At 54.8% G+C, this 26,451-nt stretch overlaps 1 protein-coding gene across 1 annotated transcript; it reads left to right on the top strand.

Annotated features, from left to right (window-relative positions):
• Nucleotides 1-4: 4 nt before the first annotated feature.
• On the top strand, nucleotides 5-21,996 carry LOC135292242 (general transcription and DNA repair factor IIH helicase subunit XPD-like; the record flags this gene model as incomplete). The annotated part of the gene is made up of 13 exons (XM_064406460.1): nucleotides 5-60; nucleotides 1,223-1,341; nucleotides 2,279-2,348; nucleotides 3,120-3,189; nucleotides 9,381-9,482; nucleotides 10,906-10,969; nucleotides 11,968-12,089; nucleotides 13,942-14,034; nucleotides 15,168-15,240; nucleotides 16,350-16,420; nucleotides 17,707-17,850; nucleotides 18,403-18,546; nucleotides 20,188-21,996. Coding segments are annotated over 13 exons (1,221 nt in total), but the record flags the coding sequence as incomplete, so codon positions are not given.
• Between the last annotated feature and the right edge of the window lie 4,455 nt (nucleotides 21,997-26,451).

Raw genomic sequence — 26,451 nt, 5'->3', positions numbered from 1 at the left:
GCCCCCGGCCTTCCTGCGGGAGCTGCGGGACAGGGTCTGCATCGACCACAAGCCCCTCAGGTCTGGCACCCCCAAAAACGGGATATGCACCCCCAAAAATGGGGTTGGGACCCCAAAAATGGGATCGGGACCTCAAAAAATGGGGTTGGGACCCCAAAAAATGGGATTGGGACCCCTAAAAAACCCCCAAAAATGGGATCTGCACCCCTAAAAACTTCAAAGAATGGGACTGGAAAGCCCAAAAATCCCAAAAATGGGATCTGCACCCCTAAAAACTTCAAAGAATGGGACTGGAAAGCCCAAAAATCCCCAAAGTATGGGATCTGCACCCCAAAAATGGGATTGGGACCCCAAAAAATGGGGTTGGGGACCCCAAAAATGGGATCTGGACCCCAAAAAATGGGGTTGAGACCCCAAAAAATGGGATCTGGACCCCTAAAAACCACAAAAAATGGGTTCTGATATGTCTAAAGAGCCCCAAAAAACCCCAAAAATGGGATCTGCACCCCAGAAAATGGGTTTGGGACCACAAAAAATGGTGTTGGGACCCCAAAAATGGAATCTGCACCCCTAAAAACCCGCCAAAAATGGGATCTGTGCCCCAAAAGTGGGTTCTGATATGCCTAAAGAGCCCCAAAAAAACCCCAAAATGGGATCCGCACCCCAGAAAATGGGTTTGGGGACCCCAAAAAATGGGATCTGCACCCCTAAAAACCTCCAATAACAGGATCAGGAGTCAAAAATTGGGGGTTTTTTGTGGGGGTTTGGCGGTTTTTGGGGTGGCTTTTGGGGTCCTTGGGGTGATTTTTGGGGGGGTTTTGGTGGTTTTGGGGTGGGGTTTTGGGGGTTTTGGGGATCTCTGGGGTGATATTTGGGGTTTTTGGGGTGATTTTGGGGTTTTTGGGGTCCCTGAACCCCGATTTTGCAGGTTCTGTGCCGAGCGCCTGCACTCCCTGCCCCGCACCCTCCCCCTGGGGGGTTTGGGTGGTTTTAGGGTATTTTGGGGTGGTTATGGGGGTTTTTGGGGGTTTTTGGGGTCCCTGAGGTGTTTTTTGGGGTCCCTGAACCCCGATTTGCAGGTTCTGTGCCGAGCGCCTGCACTCCCTGCTCCGCACCCTCCCCTGGGGGGTTTTGGGGTCCCTGGGGGGTTTTGGGGGTGGTTTTTTGAGGTTTTTGGGGGTGAATTTGGGGTTTTTGGGGTCCCTGAACCCCGATTTTGCAGGTTCTGTGCCGAGCGCCTGCACTCCCTGCTCCGCACCCTCGCCCTCCCCGACGTCGCCGATTTCTCCCCCATCACCCTGGTGGCCAACTTCGCCACCCTGGTCAGCACCTACAGCAAAGGTGGGGCAGAAAAACCCCAAAACCGCCCCCAAAAATAACCCAAAAATACCTTAAAAATATCCTGTAACCCTGGTCAGCACCTACAGCAAAGGTGGGGCAGAAAAACCCCAAAAACGCCCCAAAAATACCTTAAAAATATCCCTAAACCCTGGTCAGCACCTACAGCAAAGGTGGGGCAGAAAAAACCCAAAAAACCCCAAAAATAACCCAAAAATCCTCCCCAAAATATCCTGTAAACCTGGTCAGCACCTACAGCAAAGGTGGGCCAAAAAAACCCCAAAAACACCCCAAAAATAACCCAAAAATCCACCCTAAAATATCCTTTAATCCTGGTCAGCACCTACAGCAAAGGTGGGGCAGAAAAACCCCAAAACCACCCCAAAAATACCTTAAAAATATCCCTAAACCCTGGTCAGCACCTACAGCAAAGGTGGGCCAAAAACTCCCAAAATTCCCCCCAAAAAGCCAAAATCCCCCTAAAAACCCCCAAATCCTCCTTGAAAAACCCCAAATTTCCCCAAAAACGCCCTCTAAAAAACCCCAAAAACCCTCTAAATCCCTGAAATCCCCCAAAATCCCCCAAAAAAAACCCCAATAAACCCCCCATAAAAACACAAAGTCCCCCCAAAAACCCAAAATCCCCCTTGAAAAACCCCAAATTTCCCCAAAAAACGTCCTCTAAAAAACCCCAAAAACCTCTAAATCCCTGAAATCCCCCAAAATCCCCCCAAAAAACCCCAAAAAAGCCCCAAAACCCCCCAAAACCCAAAATTCCCCTCCAAAAAACCCAAAATTCCCCCTAAAAAACCCCAAATCCCCCTTGAAAAACCCTAAATTTCTCCAAAAAACGCCCTCTAAAAAACCCCAAAAACGCCCAGAACCCCCAAAAACCCCGAATTTCGCCCAAAATTGCCCAAAATCCCCCAAATTCCCCCAGGTTTCACCATCATCATCGAGCCCTTCGACGATCGCACCCCGAGCATCGCCAACCCCGTGCTGCACTTCAGGTCTGTGGGGTTTGGGGAAATTTGGGGCATTTTGGGGATTTTGGGGTTTTTGGGGTATTTTGGGGTTTTTCAGAGGGATTTTGGGGTTTTTTGGGGGGATTTGTGGGGAGGTTTTGGGTGGATTTGGGGTTTTTGTTAGGTAGGTTTTGGGTTTTTTGGGGGGGATTTGGGGGTTTTTTTTTTTTTTGGGGGGGATTTGGGGGTTTTTGGGGAGATTTTTGGGTTTTGGGGTTTTTTTGGAGGTTTTTGAGGGGAGGTTTTGGGGGATTTTATGGAGGTTTTGGGTGGATTTTGGGTTTTTCAGGAGGGATTTTAGGGAGTTTATGGGGTTTTTGGGAGGGGTTTTTGGATTTTGGGAAATTTTGGGGTTTTTTGAGGTGAATTTTGGGATTTTGGGGGGGATTTTTGGGTTTTGGGGGATTTTGCTGTTTTTGGGGGAATTTGGGGGTTTTTTGAGATTGGTTTTGGGATTTTTTGGGGGGATTTTGGGGTTTTTTGAAGGGGGATTTTGGGGTTTTTTTGAGGTGGGGTTTTGGGGTGTTTTGAGGGGGGGATTTTGGGGGGGATTTTGGGGTTTTCTGGGGGATTTTAGACGATTTTTTATGGGGCATTTGGAGGTTTTTTTGGGGGGATTTTGAGGGGGATTTAGGGGTTTTTTTGGGAGGATTTTGAAGGGATTTTTGGGGCGATTTTGAGGTGGGTTTTGGGGGATTTTTTGAGGGCATTTTGGGGTTTTTTGGGGGGGGATTTTGAGGGATTTTTGCCCCCCAGCTGCCTGGACGCCTCCATCGCCATCCGGCCGGTGTTCGAGCGCTTCCAGTCGGTCATCGTCACCTCGGGGGTGAGGCACCCAAAAACACCCCAAAATCACCCCAAAAATACCCAAAAACACCCCAAAAATACCCCAAAATCATCTCATCGTCACCTCAGGGGTGAGACACCCCAAAAACATCCCAAAAACATCCCAAAAATACCCAAAATCACCCCAAAAATACCCCGAAATCATCTCATCGTCACCTCGGGGGTGAGAGCCCCCAAAAACACCCCAAAAATACCCAAAAATACCCAAAAACACCCCAAAAATACCCCGAAATCATCTCATCGTCACCTCGGGGGTGAGGCACCCCAAAAACACCCCAAAAACATCCCAAAAATACCCAAAAACACCCCAAAAATACCCTGAAATCATCTCATCGTCACCTCGGGGGTGAGACACCCCAAAAACATCCCAAAAACATCCCAAAAATACCCAAAATCACCCCAAAAATACCCCGAAATCATCTCATCGTCACCTCGGGGGTGAGAGCCCCCAAAAACATCCCAAAAATACCCAAAAATATCCAAAAATACCCCAAAATCATCTCATCGTCAGCTCGGGGGTGAGACACCCCAAAAACAGCCCCAAAAACATCCCAAAAACATGCCAAAAATACCCTAAAATCACCCCCAAAATACCCTAAAATATAAAAAAAATCATCTCATCGTCACCTCGGGGGTGAGACACCCCAAAAACATCCCAAAAAATACCCAAAAACATCCCAAAAATACCCCAAAATCATCTCATCGTCACCTCAGGGGTGAGAGCCCCCAAAAACATCCCAAAAATACCCAAAAACATCCCAAAAATACCCAAAAACATCCCAAAAATACCCCAAAATCATCTCATCGTCACCTCGGGGGTGAGAGACCCCAAAAACATCCCAAAAAATACCCAAAAACATCCCAAAAATACCCCAAAATCATCTCATCGTCACCTCAGGGGTGAGAGCCCCCAAAAACATCCAAAAATACCCAAAAACATCCCAAAAATACCCAAAAACATCCCAAAAATACCCCAAAATCATCTCATCGTCACCTCGGGGGTGAGAGACCCCAAAAACATCCCAAAAAATACCCAAAAACATCCCAAAAATACCCAAAATCACCCCAAAAATACCCCGAAATCATCTCATCGTCACCTCGGGGGTGAGGCACCCCAAAAACATCCCAAAAACATCCCAAAAATACCCAAAATCACCCCAAAAATACCCCGAAATCATCTCATCGTCACCTCGGGGGTGAGACACCCCAAAAATACCCTAAAATCACCCCTAAAATACCCTAAAATATCAAAAAAAATACCCCAAAATCATCTCATCGTCAGCTCGGGGGTGAGACACCCCAAAAACAGCCCCAAAAATACCCAAAAACATGCCAAAAATACCCTAAAATCACCCCCAAAATACCCTAAAATATCAAAAAAATCATCTCATCGTCAGCTCGGGGGTGAGACACCCCAAAAACACCCCAAAAATACCCAAAACCACCCCTAAAATACCCTAAAATATAAAAAAAATACCCCAAAATCATCTCATCGTCACCTCGGGGGTGAGAGACCCCAAAAACATCCCAAAAAAATACCCAAAAACATCCCTAAAATACCCTAAAATCACCCCTAAAATACCCTAAAATATGCAAAAAATCATCTCATCGTCACCTCGGGGGTGAGAGACCCCAAAAACATCCCAAAAAATACCCAAAAACATCCCAAAAATACCCCAAAATCATCTCATCGTCACCTCAGGGGTGAGAGCCCCCAAAAACATCCCAAAAAATACCCAAAAACATCCCAAAAATACCCCAAAATCATCTCATCGTCACCTCGGGGGTGAGAGACCCCAAAAACACCCCAAAAAATACCCAAAAACATCCCAAAAATACCCCAAAATCATCTCATCGTCACCTCGGGGGTGAGAGACCCCAAAAACACCCCAAAAAATACCCAAAAACATCCCAAAAATACCCTAAAATCACCCCTAAAATACCCTAAAATATCAAAAAATCCCCTCATCGTCACCTCGGGGGTGAGGCACCCCAAAAACACCCCAAAAACATCCCAAAAATACCCAAAAACACCCCAAAAATACCCTGAAATCATCTCATCGTCACCTCGGGGGTGAGACACCCCAAAAACATCCCAAAAACATCCCAAAAATACCCAAAATCACCCCCAAAAATACCCCGAAATCATCTCATCGTCACCTCGGGGGTGAGAGCCCCCAAAAACATCCCAAAAATACCCAAAAATATCCAAAAATACCCCAAAATCATCTCATCGTCAGCTCGGGGGTGAGACACCCCAAAAACAGCCCCAAAAACATCCCAAAAACATGCCAAAAATACCCTAAAATCACCCCCAAAATACCCTAAAATATAAAAAAAATCATCTCATCGTCACCTCGGGGGTGAGACACCCCAAAAACATCCCAAAAAATACCCAAAAACATCCCAAAAATACCCCAAAATCATCTCATCGTCACCTCAGGGGTGAGAGCCCCCAAAAACATCCCAAAAATACCCAAAAACATCCCAAAAATACCCAAAAACATCCCAAAAATACCCCAAAATCATCTCATCGTCACCTCGGGGGTGAGAGACCCCAAAAACATCCCAAAAAATACCCAAAAACATCCCAAAAATACCCCAAAATCATCTCATCGTCACCTCAGGGGGTGAGAGCCCCCAAAAACATCCCAAAAATACCCAAAAACATCCCAAAAATACCCAAAAACATCCCAAAAATACCCCAAAATCATCTCATCGTCACCTCGGGGGTGAGAGACCCCAAAAACATCCCAAAAAATACCCAAAAACATCCCAAAAATACCCAAAATCACCCCAAAAATACCCCGAAATCATCTCATCGTCACCTCGGGGGTGAGGCACCCCAAAAACATCCCAAAAACATCCCAAAAATACCCAAAATCACCCCAAAAATACCCCGAAATCATCTCATCGTCACCTCGGGGGTGAGACACCCCAAAAATACCCTAAAATCACCCCTAAAATACCCTAAAATATCAAAAAAATACCCCAAAATCATCTCATCGTCAGCTCGGGGGTGAGACACCCCAAAAACAGCCCCAAAAATACCCAAAAACATGCCAAAAATACCCTAAAATCACCCCCAAAATACCCTAAAATATCAAAAAAATCATCTCATCGTCAGCTCGGGGGTGAGACACCCCAAAAACACCCCAAAAATACCCAAAACCACCCCTAAAATACCCTAAAATATAAAAAAATACCCCAAAATCATCTCATCGTCACCTCGGGGGGTGAGAGACCCCAAAAACATCCCAAAAAATACCCAAAAACATCCCTAAAATACCCTAAAATCACCCCTAAAATACCCTAAAATATGCAAAAAATCATCTCATCGTCACCTCGGGGGTGAGAGACCCCAAAAACATCCCAAAAAATACCCAAAAACATCCCAAAAATACCCCAAAATCATCTCATCGTCACCTCAGGGGTGAGAGCCCCCAAAAACATCCCAAAAATACCCAAAAAACATCCCAAAAATACCCCAAAATCATCTCATCGTCACCTCGGGGGTGAGAGACCCCAAAAACACCCCAAAAAATACCCAAAAACATCCCAAAAATACCCTAAAATCACCCCTAAAATACCCTAAAATATCAAAAAAATCCCCTCATCGTCACCTCGGGGGTGAGACACCCCAAAAACATCCCAAAACATCCCAAAAACATCCCAAAAAATACCCTGAAATCATCTCATCGTCATCTCGGGGGTGAGACACCCCAAAAACATCCCAAAAACATCCCAAAAACATCCCAAAAATACCCTAAAATCACCCCTAAAATACCCTAAAATATCAAAAAATACCCTCATCGTCACCTCGGGGGTGAGAGCCCCCAAAAACATCCCAAAAATACCCTAAAATAATCTCATCGTCACCTTGGGGGTAAGACACCCCAAAAACACCCCAAAACATCCCTAAATCACCCCAAAAATACCCTAAAATATAAAAAAATCCCCTCATCGTCACCTCGGGGGTGAGAGCCCCCAAAAACATCCCAAAAAATACCCAAAAACATCCCTAAAATACCCTAAAATCACCCCTAAAATACCCTAAAATATGCAAAAAATCATCTCATCGTCACCTCGGGGGTGAGACACCCCAAAAACAGCCCAAAACATCCCAAAATCACCCCAAAACTACCTCAAAAATACCCTAAAATATCCCAAAAATACACTTATCATCACCTCGGGGGTGAGAGACCCCAAAAACATCCCAAAAAATACCCAAAAACATCCCAAAAATACCCTGAAATCACCCCTAAAATACCCTAAAATATGCAAAAAATACCCTCATCGTCACCTCGGGGGTGAGACACCCAAAATCACCCCAAAAATACCCCAAAATCATCTCATCGTCACCTCGGGGTTGAGAGACCCCAAAACCACCCCAAAAATACCCTAAAATATAAAAAAATACCCCAAAATCATCTCATCGTCACCTCGTGGGTGAGAGACCCCAAAAACATCCCAAAAAATACCCAAAAACATCCCAAAAATACCCTAAAATCACCCCAAAAATACCCTAAAATATGCAAAACAATACCCTCATCGTCACCTCGGGGGTGAGACACCCCAAAAACAGCCCAAAAACATCCCAAAAACATCCAAAAATACCCAAAAACATCCCAAAACTACCTCAAAAATACCCTAAAAATATCCCAAAAATACACTTATCATCACCTCGGGGGTGAGAGACCCCAAAAATCACCCCAAAAATACCCAAAATATTCTTCAAAATCCCCTCATCGTCACCTCGGGGGTGAGAGACCCCAAAAATAGCCCAAAATACCCCAAAATCGCCCCCAAAATACCCCAAAATCACCTCAGAAAGACCCCAAAATATCCTGAAATTCCCTCACTGTCACCTTGGGGGTGAGACCCCCACCCAAAATCCCCACAAAAAAACCCAAATGCCCCCCAAAAACCCAAAATCCTCCCAAAAAACCCAAATTCCCCCCAAAGCAAACCCTAAATCACCTCCAAAAATCCCAAAATCCCCCCCCAAACCCAAAAAATCCCCCCAAAAAAACCCCAAAATCCTCCCAAAAAAATCCCAAAACCTTCCCATATCCCCCCAAAACCCCAAATCCACCCAAGTTCTCCCCAGAACCCCAAAATGCTGTCCAAGAAACCCCCTAAAAAAAACCCAAAGCCCCCCCAAAAAAACCTCAAAAAAAACCCAAATATCCCCAAAAAACCCCAAAACGCCAAAATGCCCCCAAAAAATCCCCCCAAAAAACCCCAAATCCACCCCAAAAAAACCCCAAACCCCCCAAAAACCCCAAATGCTCCCCAAAATCCCCCCAAAAAACCCAAAATCCCCCAAAAAAACCCCAAAATCTCCCCAAAAAACCCAAATCCCCCCAAGAAATCCCCAAATCCCCCCCAAAAACCCCAAATGCTCCCCAAAATCCCCCAAAATGCTCCGCAAAATCCCCCCAAAAAACCCAAAATCCCCCCAAAAACCCCAACCCCCCCAAAAAACCCCAAATGCTCCCCAAAATCCCCCAAAATGCTCCGCAAAATCCCCCCAAAAAAACCCCCAAAATCCCCCCAAAAACCCCAAAATCCCCCCAAAAAACCCAAAATCCCCCCAAAAGCCCCAAAATCCCCCCAAAAAACCCAAAATCCCCCAAAATGCTCCCCAAAATCCCCCCAAAAAACCCAAAATCCCCCCAAAAAACCCCAAAATCTCCCCAAAAAACCCAAATCCCCCCAAGAAATCCCCAAATCCCCCCCAAAAACCCCAAATGCTCCCCAAAATCCCCCAAAATGCTCCGCAAAATCCCCCCAAAAAACCCAAAATCCCCCCAAAAACCCCAACCCCCCCCAAAAACCCCAAATGCTCCCCAAAATCCCCCAAAATGCTCCGCAAAATCCCCCAAAAAACCCAAAATCCCCCCAAAAAAACCCAAATCCCCCTTCAAAATCCAAAACCCCCCCCAAAAAACCCCAAAATCCCCCCAAAAAACCCAAAATCCCCCCAAAAACCCCAAAATCCCCCCAAAAAACCCAAAATCCCCCAAAATGCTCCGCAAAATCCCCCCAAAAAACCCAAATCCCCCCAAGAAAACCCCAAATCCCCCCAAGAAATCCCCAAATCCCCCCAAAAAACCCCAAATCCCCCCAAAAACCCCCAATCCCCCTGACCCCATTTCCCCTCCCCAGACCCTGTCCCCGCTGGAGTTTTACCCCAAAATCCTGGGATTCAGCCCCGTTACCATGGCAACCTTCAGCATGACCCTGGCCCGCACCTGCCTCTGCCCCATGGTCAGGGGACGGGGGGCTGGGGGGTCCGGGGGGGGCTGGGGGGGTCTGGGGGGGTCCTGGGGGGGGTCTGGGGGGGATTTGGGGGGTCCTGGGGGGGATTTGGGGGGATTTGGGGTGACCTGGGGGGGTCTGGGGGGGATTTGGGGGGTCTGGGGGGTCCTGGGGGGGATTTGGGGGAGATTTGGGGTGACCTGGGGGGGGATTTGGGGGAGTTTTGGGGGGGTCCTGGGGGGGTTTGGGGGAGATTTGGGGGGGTTTGGGGTGACCTGGGGGGGATTTGGGGGGGATTTGGGGGAGTTTTGGGGGGTCCTGGGGGGGTCTGGGGGGTCCTGGGTGGGTTTGGGGTGACCTGGGAGGGATTTGGGGGAGTTTTGGGGGGTCCTGGGGGGGTTTGGGGGAGATTTGGGGGGTCCTGGGGGGGATTTGGGGGGTCCTGGGGGGTCCTGGGGGGATTTGGGGGGGATTTGGGGAGACCTGGGGGGGATTTGGGGGAGTTTTGGGGGGTCCTGGGGGGGTTTGGGGAGATTTGGGGGGTCCTGGGGGGGATTTGGGGGTTCCTGGGGGGGATTTGGGGGGGATTTGGGGTGACCTGGGGGGGATTTGGGGGGTCCTGGGGGGGTCTGGGGGGTCCTGGGAGGGTTTGGGAGAAATTTGGGGGGTCCTGGGGGGGATTTGGGGGGTCCTGGGGTGGATTTGGGGGGTCCTGGATGGGTTTTGGGGGGATTTTGGGGTGGAACTGGGGGGGTTTGTGGGGTCCCTGGGGGGAACTGGGGGGATTTTGGGGGGTTTTGGGGGGGTCCTGGGGAGGATTGGGGGGAATTGGGGGAGTTTTGAGGGGTCCTGGGGGCGATTTGGGGGAGTTTGGGGGGGGTCCTAGAGGGGGCTGGGGGGGATTTGGGGGGTCCTGGGGGGGTTTGGGGTGACCTGGGGTGGATTTTGGGGAGTTTTGGGGGGTCCTGGGGGGGATTTGGGGGGTTTGGAGGGGATTTGGGGTGACCTGGGGGGGGGCTTTGGGGGGAATTGGGGGGTCCTGGGGGATTTGGGGAGGTTTTGAGGGGTCTTGGGGGGAATTTGGGGGTCTGGGGGTTTTGGGGGGAATTGGGGGGAATTTGGGGGGTCCTGGGAGGGATTTGGGGGGGATTTGGGGGGTTTTGGAGGGTCTTAGGGATTTTGGGGGGTGGTCTCAGGGATTTTGGGGGGGTCTCAGGGATTTTTTGGGGGGCTCCTGAGGGATTTTTGGGGGGTCCTGAAGGATTTTTGGGAGTGGTCTCAGGGATTTTTGGGGGGGTCCCTGAAGGATTTTTGGGAGTGGTCTCAGGGATTTTGGGGGGTGGTCTCAGGGATTTTTGGGGGGTGGTCTCAGGGATTTTGGGGGGTCCCGGGGGTTTTTGGGGGGCTCTGAGACCCCTTTCCCCCTCCCCAGATCGTGGGCAGAGGCAACGACCAGGTGGCCATGAGCTCCAAGTTCGAGACCCGCGAGGACATCGGTGCGGGTTTGGGGAGAATTCGGGGGATTTTGGGGCAAATTTGGGTCTGGGGGCTTTGGGGAGGGGTCTCGGGGTCATTTTTGGGGGGAATTTTGGGAGTTTTGGGGAGATTTTTGGGGGTTTTTGGGGTGGCCATGAGCTCCAGGTTCGAGACCTTTGAGTACATTGGTGCGGGTTTGGGGAGAGTTTGGGGGAAATTTGGGGGATTTTGGGGTTTTTGGGGTCTGGGGGATTTTGGGGAGGGGTTTCAGGGTCGTTTGGGGTTTTTTTTGGGGGGTTTTTGGGGTTTTTTGGGTGGCCACGAGCTCCAAGTTCGAGACCCGCGAGGACATCGGTGCGGGTTTGGGGGAAATTTGGGGGATTTTGGGCAAATTTGGGTCTGGGGGCTTTGGGGAGGGGTCTCGGGGTCATTTTTGGGGGGAATTTTGGGATTTTTTTGGGTGTTTTGGGGTGGCCATGAACTCCAAATTCAAGACCTTTGAGTACATTGGTGGGGCTGGGGGGGGATTTAGGGGAAAAGTTGGGGTTTTTGGGAATTTCTGGGGGGATTTGTGGGATTTCTGGGGGAATTTAGGATTCTGGGTTTTTGGGGTCCCAAATTTCCCCCAAATTTCCCCAAACCCCAGCGGTGACCCGGAACTACGGGCAGCTGCTGCTGGAGCTCTGGGGGGGGATTTTGGGGCAATTTTTGGGTTTTTTTGGGGCAATTTTTGGGGGTTTTTTTTGGGATTTCTGGGGGAATTTTGATTTTTTTTCGGTCCAAATAACCTCAAATCCCCCAAATTTTCCCGAAATCCCCCAAATTTCCCCAAATCCCAGCGGTGACCCGGAACTACGGGCAGCTGCCGCTGGAGCTCTGGGAGGATTTTGGGGCAATTTTTGGGTTTTTTGGGGGGATTTCTGGGGGGATTTGTGGGATTTCTGGGGGGATTTTGAGGTTTTTAGTTTTTTGGGGTTTTTGGGGTCCCAAATTTCCCCCAAATTTCCCCAAATCGCAGCGGTGACCCGGAACTACGGGCAGCTGCTGCTGGAGCTCTCGGCCGTGGTCCCCGACGGCCTCGTGGCCTTTTTCACCAGCTACGTCTACCTGGAGAGCACTGTGGCCTCGTGGTACGAGCAGGTGGGAGCCCAAAATACCCTGACATGGCCCCAAAAATGGCCCCAAAATCACCCCAAAAATATCCCCAAAATCACCTAAAATTGCCCAAAAAATCCCCCCAAAAATACCCCAAAAATCCCCCAAACCCTCCATGTCCTCACCTGTACCTGGAGAGCACCGTGGCCTCGTGGTACGAGCAGGTGGGAGCCCAAAACCGCCCCAAAATCACCCCAAAAATATCCCCAAAATCACCCTAAAATTGCCCAAAAAATCCCCCCAAAATCACCCCAAAAATCCCATTAAAAATCCCCCCAAAATACCCATTAAATCCCCCTAAAATCCTCCAAAAAAACCCCAAAAATAGCCCCAAAATCACCTCAAAATAGCCAAAAAAAATCCCCCCAAAAAATACCCCAAAATTGCCAAAAAAATAACCCAAAAATCCAGAAATATCTCCCCAAAAATACAAAAAAAATCCCCCCAAAAATCCCCAAAACCCCCATGTCCTCACCTGTACCTGGAGAGCGCCGTGGCCTCGTGGTACGAACAGGTGGGAGCCCAAAAATACCCCAAAAATACCCCAAAATCACTCTAAAATAGGCCCCAAAAATCCCCCCCAAAATACCCCAAAATCTCCATTGAAAATAGCGCAAATCCCACCAAAAATACTCCGGAATTCCCCCAAAAATGCCCCAAAAATCCCGCCAAAAATCCCATTAAAACCCCCCAAAATCTCCCAAAAATCCCCCTAAAAATCCCACCAAAAATACCCCAATATAGCCCAAAAAATACCCCAAACCTCCCCAAAAATGCCCCAAAATCTCATAAAAATACCCCAAAATATCCCTCCCAAAATCCCAAAAAAGTAACCCAAAAATCTCCCCAAAATACCCAACCCCCCCCCCCAAAATCTCCCCAAATTGCTCCCAGGGCACCCTGGAGAACATCCAGAGGAACAAGCTGCTCTTCATCGAGACCCAGAACCCCCAAATCCCCCCTTGAGACCCAAAACCTGCCCCAAATTCCCCTAAAACTGCCCCAAATTCCCTCCTGGGACCCTCAGGAACCCCAAAAATCTCCTGAGACCCCCAAAAACTCCCCCAAATCCCCCCAAATTGCTCCCCAGGGCATCCTGCAGAACATCCAGAGGAACAAACGAGACCCAGAACCCCAAATCCCCCCCCTGAGACCCCAAAAACTGCCCCAAACCCCCCCAAAACTGCCCCAAATTCCCTCCTGGGAACCCCAGGACCCCCAAAACTCCCCTGGGACCCCCAAAACCCCCCCAAATTTCTCCCCAGGGCACCCTGGAGAACATCCAGAGGAACAAACGAGACCCAGAACCCCTCAAACGCCCCCAAATCCCCCCCTGAGACCCCAAAAACTGCCCAAATCCCTCCAAAACTGCCCCAAATTCCCTCCTGGGAACCCCAGGACCCCCAAAACTCCCCTGGGACCCCCAAAACTCCCCTGAGACCCCCAAAATCCCCCCCAAAATCCCCCCCAAATTGCTCCCCAGGGCACCCTGGAGAACAGCCAGAGGAACAAACTGCTCTTCATCGAGACCCAGGATGGGGCTGAGACCCCCAAAACTGCCCCAAACCCCCCAAAACTGCCCCAAATTCCCTTCTGGGAACCCCAAAAATCCCCTGAGACCCCCCAAAATCCCCCCAAATTGCTCCCCAGGGCATCCCTGGAGAACATCCAGAGGAACAAGCTGCTCTTCATCGAGACCCAGAACCCCCAAATCCCCCCCTGAGACCCCAAAAACTGCCCCAAATTCCCCCAAAACTGCCCCAAGTTCCCTCCTGGGAACCCCAGGACCCCCAAAACTCCCCTGGGACCCCCAAAATGCCCCCAAATTGCTCCCCAGGGCATCCTGGAGAACATCCAGAGGAACAAGCTGCTCTTCATCGAGACCCAGGACGGGGCTGAGACCAGCGTGGCCCTGGAGAAGTACCAGGAGGTGCTGGGGGGGGTTGGGGGTCCCGAGGTGGGGATTTTTGGGGGTCCTGGGGGGGGATTTGGGGGAGTTTTGGGGGTCTCAGAGGGGGATTTGGGGGAGTTTTGGGGGTCATGAGGGGATTTGGGGGAGTTTTGGGGGTCCTGAGCAGATTTTGGGGGATTTTTGGGGGTCTCGGAGGGGGATTTGGGGGAGTTTTGGGGGTCCCTGGGGGAATTTTGGGGCTCCTGGATGGAATTTTAGGGTTCCAGGGGGGGTTTTAGGGAGTTTTGGGGATCCTGGATGGAATTTTGGGGTCCCTGGGTGGAATTTTGGGGTCCCTGGATGGGTTTTGGGGGTTTTTATGGGAATTTTGGGGTCCCTGGAGCATTTTGGGTCCCTGGATGGAATTTTGGGGTCCTTGGGTGGAATTTTGGGGTCCTGGATGGAATTTTGGGGGGTCTTGGGGGGGTTTTAGGGGAATTTTGGGGTCCTGGGTGGAATTTTGGGGTCCCTGGATGGGTTTTTGGGGGGTCCTGCTTGGTTTTTGTGGGAATTTTGGGATCCCTGGATGAAATTTTTGGGATCCTGGATGAAATTTTGGGGTCCCTGGATGGAATTTTGGGGTCCCTGGATGGGTTTTTGGGGTCCTGGATGGGGTTTTTGGGGGTCTGGGGGGGGTTATGGGGAATTTTGGGGTCCTGGGTTGGTTTTTGGGGTCCCAGGGGAATTTTGGGGTCCCCTGGATGGAATTTGGGGTCCCTGGATGGAATTTTGGGGTCCCTGGATGGGTTTTGGGGTCCCTGGATGGGTTTTTGGGGTCCCTGGGTGGAATTTTGGGGTCCCTGGATGGGTTTTGGGGGTTTTTATGGGAATTTTGGGGTCCCTGGATGGGTTTTTGGGGTCCTGGATGGGGTTTTTGGGGGGTCTGGGGGGGGGGGGTTTAGGGGAATTTTGGGGTCCTGGGTTCGGTTTTTGGGGTCCCAGGGGAATTTTGGGGTCCCTGGATGGAATTTGGGGTCCCTGGATGGAATTTGGGGTCCCTGGATGGGTTTTTGGGGGTCCCTGGATGGGGTTTGGGGGTTTTTATGGGAATTTTGGGGTCCCTGGATGTTTTTTGGGGTCCCATCCCGGGGTGTCCCCCCACTCCCCCCCAGGCGTGCGAGAACGGCCGCGGGGCCGTGCTGCTCTCGGTGGCGCGCGGCAAAGTCTCCGAGGGCATCGACTTCGGTGAGATTTGGGGCGAATTCCGGGAGATTTGGGCAAATTTGGGGAAATTTTTGGATTTGGGGTGATTTGGGGGGTTTTGGGGGGGTTCAGGGTGGGTTTGGGTGGATTTTTGGGGTCCCTGCCCCTTTTTTTGGGGTGTTCCCAGTCCAGTCTTGGGGCAGATTCTCTGAGGGCATCGACTTCGGTGAGATTTGGGACGAATTCGGGGGAATTTGGGCAAATTTTGGATTTTTGGGGCAATTTTGGGGGTTTTGGGGGGGTTCAGGGTGGGTTTGAGGGGATTTTGGGGTCCCTGCCCCATTTTTTGGGATGTTCCCACCCCGGTCTTGGGGCAAAATCTCCGAGGGCATCGACTTCGGTGAGATTTGGGGCGAATTCGGGGGAATTTGGGCAAATTTGGGCAAATTTTTTGATTTTGGGGCAATTTTGGGGTTTTGGAGCAATTTTGGGGGTTTTGGGAGGTTCAGGGTGGGTTTGAGGGATTTTGGGGGGTTTGAGGGGAACTTTTGGGGTTTTTAGGGGGATTTTCATGGCAATTTTGGGGTTTTTTAAGGGATTTCTGTGGCAATTTGGGGGGGATTTTCGTGTCATTTTGGGTTTTGTTTTTTTGGGGGGATTTGATGGGAATTTTGGGGGGATTTGATGGGAATTTTTGAGGTTTTGGAGGATTTGATGGGAAATTTGGGGGTTTGGGAGGATTTGAGGGGAAATCTTGAGGTTTTGGGGGCAGTTTGGGGGATTTTCATGGCAATTTTGATGTTTTTAAGGGATTTTTGTGGCAATTTTGGGGGGGATTTTCGTGTCATTTTGGGGTTTTTTTTATTTTTGGGGGATTTGATGGGAATTTTGGGGGGATTGATGGGAATTTTTAGGGTTTTGGGGGATTTTCGTGGCAATTTTGGGGGATTTTCTTGTCATTTTGGGTTTTTTTTATTTTTGGGGGATTTGATGGGAATTTTTGGGGTTTTGGGGGATTTTCATGACAATTTTGTTGTTTTTTAAGGGATTTTTGGGGGGATTTTCGTGTCATTGGGTGTTTTTTTTTATTTTTGGGGGGATTTGATGGGAATTTTGGTTTTTGGGGTCCCTGGCCCCCCAATTTCCCGCAGTCCATCACTACGGCCGGGCTGTGATCATGTTCGGGGTCCCCTACGTTTACACCCAGAGCCGCATCCTCAAGGTGAGGGGGAGTCAGGTGGGGCCCCCTCCCCAAAATCCCACCTGGGGGGGTCACCTGGGGGTCACCTGTCCTAAAGGGGGGGGAGATCAATTGGAATTTGGGGTTTTTAGAGGATTTTGGGGGCTTTTAGGGGGATTTTTGGGGTTTTTAGGGGGAATTTTGGGGGTTTTCAGGGGTCTCAGGTGTGGCCCCCTCCCCAAAATCCCACCTGGGGGGGGCACCTGGGGGGTCACCTGGTCACCTGTCCTAAAGGGGGGGGAGATCAATTGGAATTTGGGGCTTTTTGGGGGGATTTTGGGGGTTTTTTGGGGGATTTCAGGGGGATTTTGGGGGTCTCAGGTGTGGCCCCCTCCCCAAATCCCACCTGGGGGGGTCACCTGGGGGTCACCTGTCCTAAAGGGGGAGAAATCGGGGGATTTTGGGGTTTTTGGGGGATTTGGGGGTTTTTAGGGGGATTTGGGGGAGATTTAGGGGATTTTTGGGATACTTGAGGTGGTTTTTGGGATTTCTGGGGAGGTTTTTGGGATTTCCGGGGGGGTCTCAGTCCCGTTGCCCCCCCAAATCCCCCTGGAATTCCTTCAGGAGCAGCTCCAGGGGTGGGGAGAACACCTGAGGTGGGGGGACCTGGGGGATTTTGGGGTTCCTGGGGGATTTTTGGGATACTTGAGGTGGTTTTTGGGATTTCTGGGGAGGTTTTTGGATTTCCGGGGGGGTCTCAGCCCCGTTGCACCCCCAAATCCCCCTGGAATTCCTTTGGAGCAGCTCCAGGGGTGGGAGAACACCTGAGATGGGGGGACCTGGGGGGATTTTGGGGTTCCTGGAGGGGTTTTTATGATACCTGAGGTGGTTTTTAGGATACCTGGGGGGGGTTTTAAGATACCGGGGAGGTTTTTGGGGGTCTCAGCCCCCGTTGCCCCCCCAGGCCCGGCTGGAATTCCTGCGGGAGCAGCTCCATGTGTGGGAGAACACCTGAGATGGGGGACCTGGGGGGATTTTTGGGGTACTTGAGGTGGTTTTTATGATACCTGAGGTGGTTTTTTGGGGTTCCTGAGGAGGTTTTTGGGGTACCTGGGAAGGTTTTTGGGGGGTCTCAGCCCCGTTGCTCCCCAGGCCCAGCTGGAATTCCTGCGGGAGCAGCTCCAGGTGTGGGAGAACACCTGAGATGGGGGGACCTGGGGGGATTTTGGGTACCTGGGGAGGTTTTTGGGACACCTGGGGGGGTTTTTGGGATTTCCGGGGGGGGTTTTTGGGATTTCCGGGGGGGTCTCAGCCCCGTTGCCCCCCAGGCCCGGCTGGAATTCCTGCGGGAGCAGCTCCAGGTGCGCGAGGGCGAGTTCCTCACCTTCGACGCCATGCGGCACGCGGCGCAGTGCGTGGGGAGAGCCCTGAGAGGGAAAACTGACTACGGGCTCATGGTGTTCGCCGACAAGGTTTGGGGGTTTTGGGGTCAGTTTGGGGTCAGTTTGGGTCACTTTGGGTCACTTTGGGTCAGTGTGGGTCAGTTTGGGTCACTTTGGGTCACTTTTGGGTCAGTTTGGGTCACTTTGGGTCACTTTGGGTCAGTTTGGGTCAGTTTGGGGCGGCGCAGTGCGTGGGGAGAGCCCTCAGGGGGAAAACAGATTATGGGCTCATGGTGTTCGCTGACAAGGTGGGCACAGAGATTTTGGGGTGTTTGGGGTCACTTTGGGTCAGTTGGGTCACTTTGGGTCAGTTTGGGGCGGCGCAGTGCGTGGGGAGAGCCCTCAGGGGGAAAACTGACTGCGGGCTCATGGTGTTCGGCCGACAAGGTTTGGGGGTTTGGGGTCAGTTTGGGGGGTTTTGGGTCAGGGGGAAAACTGACTACGGGCTCATGGTGTTCGCCGACAAGGTTTGGGGGTTTTTGGGGGTTTGGGGTCAGTTTTTCCCTGTTTTTCCCCCAGTTTTTAATGTTTTTTCCCCGTTTTTCCCATTTCCCGGTGTTTTCTCCCCATTTCCCGCCGCAGCGCTTCGCCCGGGCCGACAAGCGGGGCAAGCTGCCGCGCTGGATCCAGGAGCACCTGCCCGAGTCCCACCTGAACCTGACGGTGGACGAGGCCGTGCAGGCGGCCAAGCGCTTCCTGCGCCAGATGGCCCAGCCCTTCCGGCAGGTAACGGGATCCACCGGATCCCGATCGATCCCGATCGATCCCTGATCCCCCCCCCCCCCAGCCCTTCCGGCAGGTAACGGGGATCTACTGGATCCCGATCGGTCCTGATCGATCCCTGACACACACACAGCCCTTCCGGCAGGTAACGGGGATCCGCTGGATCCCGATCGATCCCTGATCCCCCCAGCCCTTCCACCAGGTACGGGGATCCACCGGATCCCGATCGATCCTGATCGATCCCTGACACACACACAGCCCTTCCGGCAGGTACCGGGGATCTACTGGATCCCGATCGATCCCTGACACACACACAGCCCTTCCGGCAGGTAACGGGGATCCACCGGATCCCGATCGATCCCGATCGATCCCTGACACACACACACAGCCCTTCCGGCAGGTAACGGGGATCCTGATCGATCCCGATCGATCCTGATTGATCCTGATTGATCCCGATCGATCCCTGATCCCCCCCAGCCCTTCCGGCAGGTACCGGATCCTGATCGATCCTGATTGATCCTGATTGATCCCGATTGATCCCTGATCCCCCCAGCCCTTCCGGCAGGTACGGGGATCCCGATCGATCCTGATTGATCCTGATCGATCCCGATCGATCCCTGATGCCCCCAGCCCTTCCAGCAGGTACCGGATCCCAATCGATCCTGATCGATCCCGATCGATCCCTGACAAACGCACAGCCCTTCCGCCAGGTACGGGGATCCACCGGATCCCGATTGATCCCTGATCCCCCCAGCCCTTCCGCCAGGTACCGGATCCCGATCGATCCTGATTGATCCCGATTGATCCTGATTGATCCCGATTGATCCCTGATCCCCCCAGCCCTTCCGCCAGGTAACGGGGATCCTGATCGATCCTGATTGATCCCGATCGATCCCGATCGATCCTGATCGATCCCTGACACACACACAGCCCTTCCGGCAGGTACGGGGATCCACCGGATCCCGATTGATCCCTGACCCCCCCCCCCCCCAGCCCTTCCACCAGGTACGGGGATCCACCGGATCCCGATCGATCCCGATCGATCCCTCACACACACACACACACACACACACACACACACACAGCCCTTCCGCCAGGTACTGGATCCTGATTGATCCTGATCGATCCCGATCGATCCTGTCAGAGATTCCCAATCCCCCCAGCCCTTCCGCCAGGTACGGGGATCCAGGGGATCCTAGGGGATCCGGTTTGATCCTGTCAGATCCCTGATTTCCCCCCCCCAGCCCTTCCGGCAGGTACCGGATCCCAGGGGATCCCGATCAATCCCATTGGTTCATAACAGAGGTCCATGATCCCCAGCCCTTCTGCCAGGTACAGGATCCCAGGGGATCCAAACTGATCCCAATTGATCCTGTCAGAGATCCCTGACACACACACACACACCCCCAGCCCTTCCGGCAGGTACGGGATCCCGATCGATCCCGATTGATCCTATCAATCAGAGATCCCTGATCCCCCCAGGGATCCGCTCCCCCAGCACCCCCTGGATCCACCTCAGACCCCTCCAGATCCCCCCGGACACCCCGGGATCCCTCAGATCACCTTGGATCCCCCCAAACACCCCTGGGATCCCCCAGGATCCCCCCGGATCCCCCCAGATCCCGACAGTGGATCCCGTTCCAGGAGGACCAGCTGGGGCTGTCGCTGCTGACCTGGGAGCAGCTCCAGGCCGGGGAGGTTCTGCAGCGGATCCAGGGGATCTCCCAGCAGGTCTGACCCGCCCGGGATCCACCCAGGAGTCTGCTCGAGATCAGCCCAGGATCCACCCAGGATTTTGACCGGGATCTGCCTGGGATCCACTCCACGAGACACCTGGGATCTGTCCTGGGATCCACCCAGGGACTCGACCTGCTTCTGCCTGGGATCCACCCAGGATTCTGCTCGGGATCTGCCTGGGATCCACCCAGGATCCAGTCTGGGACCTGCCCGGGATCCACCTTTGGGATCTACCCGGGATCCACCCCCGGGATCCACCCAGGAGTCTGATCAAGATCCACCGGGATTTGACCGGAATCCACCCGGGATCTTCCTGGGATCCACCCAGGACTCTGACCTGATTCTGCCTGGGATCCACCCCCAGGATCCACCCAGGATTGGGCCCAAGATCCACCCAGGATTTTGACCTGGATCTGCCTGGGATCCACTCCACGAGACACCTGGGATCCACCCAGGATTTCGACCCGATTCTGCTTGGGATCCACCCCCGGGATCCACCCAGGATTTTTTTTTATCAGGATCCACTCCAGAATCTGCCCAGGATCCACCCAGGATTTTGACCGAGATCCACACGGGATCCACCCCTGGGATCCACTGAAGATCTACCTGGGATCCACCCCGGCTTCCACCCAGGATTTTGATCAGGATCCCCCCAGGATCTGCCCGGGATCTTCTCGGGATCCACCCAGGACTTTGACCTGATTCTGACCAGGATCCACCCAGGATCTGTCCCATGATCTCGGGATCCACTCAGGATCCAGACCAAGATCACCCCAGGATTTTTGATCAGGATCCTCCCAGGATCTACCTGGGATCAACTCTGGAATCTGCCCGGGATCCACCCAGGACTTTGACCTGGTTCTGCCCGGGATCCACTCAGGGATCCACACCCTGGATCCTCCCAAGATTTGACCGGCATCAGCCCAGGATCCACCCGGGATCTGTCCCAGGATCCACTGAGGGTTCTGACCAAGATCACCCTGGGATCCACCCAGGATTCTGACCAGGATCCACCCAGGATTTACCTGGGATCCATTTGGGATCCACCCAGGACGTCGACCTTATCCTGCCCGGGATCCACCCAGCAATTCTCTGGGATCTCCCCGGGATCCACCCAGGATTCTGCCCAGGATCCACCCAGGATTTTGATCAGGATCCACCCAGGAATTCTCTGGGATCTCCCTGGGATCCACCCAGGATTTCGACTGGATTGTGCCTGGGATCCACTCGGGATCCACCCAGGATTCTGACCAGAATCCACCCCCAGGATCCACTCAAGATTTACCCAGGACCAGCCCAGGATCCACCCAGGATTTCTCTGGGATCTCCCTGGGATCCACCCAGGATTTCGACCTGATTCTGCCCGGGATCCCTCCGGGATCTCTCAGGGGGGAGGGAACGGGATCTGGATCCACCCAGGTGGGGTCTGGACCCCCCCAAACACCCGGAGGGGGGAGTGGATCCCTCCTTGGAGTGGATCCCTCCTTGGGATCCGCTGGGATCTGGACCCCCCCAATGCACCAGAGCGGGACCGGATCCCTTGGGGGGAGGGGATCTGCCCCCCCCCGGGTGGGATCTGGACCCCCCAGACCCCAGGGATCCCCCCGGGATCTGCTCCCCCCGGATCCCCATTGCTGTAAATCCCCTCCCCCCAATAAAAGCAGATTTCAGATCTCCCCTCCCCCCACTTCTTTAACCCCTCCCCGAGACCCCCCAAATCCCCTCCCCCCCCCCAAAAAAAAATTTGGGATCCACTGGATTCATTGGGGGGGGAGGGGCTCGTTTCCTGTGCCTCAGTTTCCCCGAGCTGTCATTTTTGGGGGGGGGGATTCATTTTTTGGGGTCCCCCCGTGCCTCAGTTTCCCCCCAGATTTTTTTTTTGGGGGGGGGTTCATGTTTGGGGTCCCCCGTGCCTCAGTTTCCCCTGAGTTTTATTTTGTGGGGGGGGATTAATTTTCGGGGTCCCCCCGTGCCTCAGTTTCCCCCCAGATTTTTTTTTTTTTGGGGGTGGGGGAGGGGGCGTTTCTGGGGTGCCCCCCCGCGTCCCTCCCATCCCCCCCCGGGCCCCTCCCCCCCCCGTCTGACACCGGATCCCCCCGGGAAACCGGAGCCGGCCTAAAAATACCGGGGGGGGAGGGGGCGGGGGGCGGGGCTGGGGAGGCCCCTCCCCCTCCCTCCCCTCCCCCCCCCCCGGCTTGAATTGCCCTGAGCCAGCGGATCCGCCCCACCCCCACCCTGAACACCCCCCCCCATTAAATTTTGGGTTTCTCTGACCCCCCCCATTAAATTTTGGGGCTCCCCTCCTCAATTCTGACCCCCCCCCCAATTAATTTGGGGCTCCCCCGTTAATTCTGACCCCCCCCAAATTAATTTTGGGTTTCTGTGACCCCCCCCATTAAATTTTGGGGTCCCGCCTTCATTCTGACCCCCCCAATTAATTTTGGGGCTCCCCCCCCTTAATTCCGACCCCTCCAATTAATTTTAGGTTTTTGTGCCCCCCCTCCAATTAATTTTGGGGTTCCCCCTTAATTCTGACCCCCCCAATTAATTTTGGGGTTCCCCCCCATTTCTGACCCCCCCCCATTAAATTTTGGGGGTTTTTGACACCCCCCCCCCATTAATTTTGGGGTATTTGGGGGGGGGTCCCGCTATTTGAGGGGGGTCCCGGTTATTAAAGAGCTCCCGGTATTTATTGGGGGGGTGGTCCCGTTATTTGGGGGGGTCCCGCTATTTTGGGGGGGGGTCCGGTTATTCAAGGGCTCCCAGTATTTTTGGGGGGGGTCCCGCTATGTGAAGAACTCCCGGTATTTATTTTGGGGGGGGTCCCGGTATTTTGGGGGTGGTCCCGGTATTTATTTGGGGGGGGGGTCCCGGTATTTTGGGGGGGGGGGTCCCGGTTATTAAAGAGCTCCCGGTATTTAATTGGGGGGGGTCCTCTATTTGGGAGGGGTCTCGCTATATCGGGGGGGGGGGGGGTCCCGGTCTTTTGGGGGGTGGTCCTGGTATTTGGGGGGGGGGGGGGTCCCGCTATTTGGGGGGTGGTCCCGGTATTTTGGGGGCAGGCTCCCAGTTATTGAAGAGCTCTCGGTATATTTTGGGGGGGGGTCCCCGCTATTCTGGAGGGTGGTCCCGTTATTTGGGGGGTGGTCCTGATATTTGGGGGGGGGGGGGGGTCCCGGTTATTGAAGAGCTCCCGGTATTTATTAGGGGGGGGGTCCCGGTATTTGAAGGGTATTTGGGGGTGGTCCCGCTATTTATATGGGGGGTGGTCCCGGTATTTTGGGGGGGGTCCCGCTATTTGGGGGTGGTCCCGGTTATTAAAGAACTCCTGGTATTTATCTGGGGGGTGGTCCCGCCATTTGGGGGGGTGGTCCCGGTATTTGGGGGGGTTCCCGGTGCCCCGGGTGGGGTCCCGCTATTTGGGGGTGGTCCCGGTATTCTGGGGAGGGGGGTCTCGCTATTTGTGGGGGTCCCGCTTTTTGGGGGGGTCCCGGTTATTGAAGAGCTCCCGGTATTTATTAGGGGGGGGGTCCCGCTATTTCAAGGGTATTTGAGGGGTGGGCCCGCTATTTATATGGGGGGTGGTCCCGGTATTTGGGGGGGGTCCCGCTATTCTGGGGAGGGCGGTATTCTGGGGGGGGGTGGTCCCGTTTATTGAAGAGCTCCCGGTATTTATTAGGGGGGGGTGGTCCCGCTATTTTGGGGGGGTGGTCCCGCTATTTTGGGGGGTGGTCCCGCCATTTGGGGGGTGGTCCCGGTATTTTGGGGGGGCGGTCCCGGTATTTGGGGGTGGTCCCGCTATTTGGGGGGGGTCCCGGTATTTTGGGGGCGGTCCCGCTATTTTGGGGTGGTCCCGGTATTTGGGGGGTGGTCCCGGTATTTGGGGGTGGTCTCGGTATTTTGGGGGTGGTCTCGGTATTCTGGGGGTGGTCCCGGTATTTTTGGGGGTGGTCCCGCTATTTTGGGGGTGGTCCCGCTATTTTGGGGGCGGTCCCGGTATTTTGGGGGCGGTCCCGCTATTTTGGGGGGGCGGTCCCGCTATTTTGGGGGTGGTCCCGGTATTCTGGGGGTGGTCCCGGTATTTTGGGGGGTGGTCCCGCTATTTTGGGGGCGGTCCGGTATTTTGGGGGCGGTCCCGCTATTTTGGGGGTGGTCCCGGTATTCTGGGGGTGGTCCCGGTATTTTGGGGGCGGTCCCGCCCCCGCCCCGCGGTCCCGGGGGGCGGCAGGTGCCGCGTGCCCCCCCCGCCCCCCCCCCCCCCGGTGACACCGGACACGGGGGGCGGCTCCGGGGGTCCCCGAGGGTCTCGCGCGGGCCGGGGGCGGCCCCGCCAGGGCCCGGCCCCGCCCGGTTCGGGGTCCCCCCGGAGCCCCCCCGGGGCTGGGGGGGGTCCCGGGGGGGATAAAAGCGCCCCTGGGGGGTCCCGGTCCCACCGCTCCCCCCGCGCCCGGTACGGCCCGACCCCGACCCGGCCCCGCTGAGAGACCCAGGTAAGGCCGGGGGGGCACCGGGACCCCCCCCGGGACCACCGGGACCACCGGGAGACCCCCGGGACCCGCCCCCGGGAGACCACCGGGACCCCCCCCCGGGAGCACCGGGACCACCGGGAGACCGCCGGGACCACCGGGGACCCTCCCCGGGGGCACCGGGACCCCCCCCGGGATCCCCCCGGGACCCCAATCGGGACCATTGGAACCCCCCCGGGACCACCGAGACCCCCCCGGGACCCCCCGGAGACCCCAGTCGGGACCGGGACCCCCCCCCGGGACCGGCCCAGTCGGGACCGGGACCCTCAGGAAGGGTCGGGACGCCCCCGGTGTCACCGGGACCGGGATTCGGGATCGGGACCGGGACGGGGACAGGGACAGGGACTCGACGCCCCCTCGGTGCCACGGGGACCGGCACCGGGATTCGGGACCGGGACAGGGACAGGGACCTCCCGTCGGTGTCACCGGGACCGGGATTTGGGTCCGGGATCTGGGACCGGCACCGGGACCGGGTCAGGGACCGCGACCGGGTCAGGGACCCCCCGTCGGTGTCACCGGGACTGGGACCGGGATTCGAGACCGGGACCGGGACCGGCACCCGCTCCCCCTTCGGTGTCACCGGGACCGGCACCGGGATTTGGGTCCGAGATCCGGGACCGGGACAGGGTCAGGGACAGGGACCTGATCCCCCCTCGGTGTCACCGGCACCGGGATCCGGGACCGGCACCGGGATTTGGGTCCGAGATTCGGAACCGGGACCGAGCCCCTCCTTCCTCGGTGCCATCGGGACCGGGATTTGGGTCCGATATTCGGAACCGGGACCAGGCCCCACCCCCCCCCGGTGCCACCGGGACCCCCCCCAAACCCCCCGGTCCCGCCCCTCCCCCCTGGGCTATAAATAGCCCCGGCCCGAACAAGGAGCGGAGCGGGGCGGCCACGCCCCCCTGGGGGACACGCCCCCTTGGGGTCACGCCCCCCGAAGGACACGCCCCAGAGCCCCCCCGTGTCCCCTGTGTCCCCTCCGGTGGCACGTGTCACGGTGTCCCCGGTGTCACCTGGCTGTCCCCCTGTGCCACCTGTCACCTGGCTGTCCCCGTGTCCCCATGTCCACCTGTCACCTGGCTGTCCCCGGTGTCACCTGGCTGTCCCCTGTGCCACCTGTCACCTGGCTGTCCCCGTGTCCCCGTGTCCCCATGTCCCTCCTGTCACCTGGCTGTCCCCGTGTCCCCATGTCCTTCATGTCCCTCCTGTCACCTGGCTGTCCCCGTGTCCCCATGTCCTTCATGTCCCTCCTGTCACCTGGCGGTCCCCGGTGTCACCTGGCTGTCCCTGCAGTGTCACCTGGCTGTCCCCGTGTCCCCGTGTCCCCATGTCCCACCTGTCACCTGACTGTCCCCGGTGTCACCTGGCTGTCCCCTGTGCCACCTGTCACCTGGCTGTCCCCACACCCCCCGTGTCCCTCCTGTCACCTGGCTGTCCCCGTGTCCCCGTGTCCTTCATGTCCCTCCTGTCACCTGGCTGTCCCCAGTGTCACCTGGCTGTCCCCGTGTCCTCCATGTCCTCCACATCACCTGGCTGTCCCCACGGTGTCCCCGCAGTGCCACCATGCTGTTCAGCAACACCCACAACAAGCACAAGCAGTTCTCGGCCGAGCAGGAGTCCCTGACCTGTCCCCGTGTCCCCA

The sequence above is a fragment of the Passer domesticus genome, unplaced genomic scaffold (genome assembly GCF_036417665.1).
Source record: "Passer domesticus isolate bPasDom1 unplaced genomic scaffold, bPasDom1.hap1 HAP1_SCAFFOLD_248, whole genome shotgun sequence".
In the NCBI taxonomy this organism is placed as follows: Eukaryota; Metazoa; Chordata; class Aves; order Passeriformes; family Passeridae; genus Passer; species Passer domesticus.
This window is presented reverse-complemented; position numbering and strand designations above follow the sequence as displayed.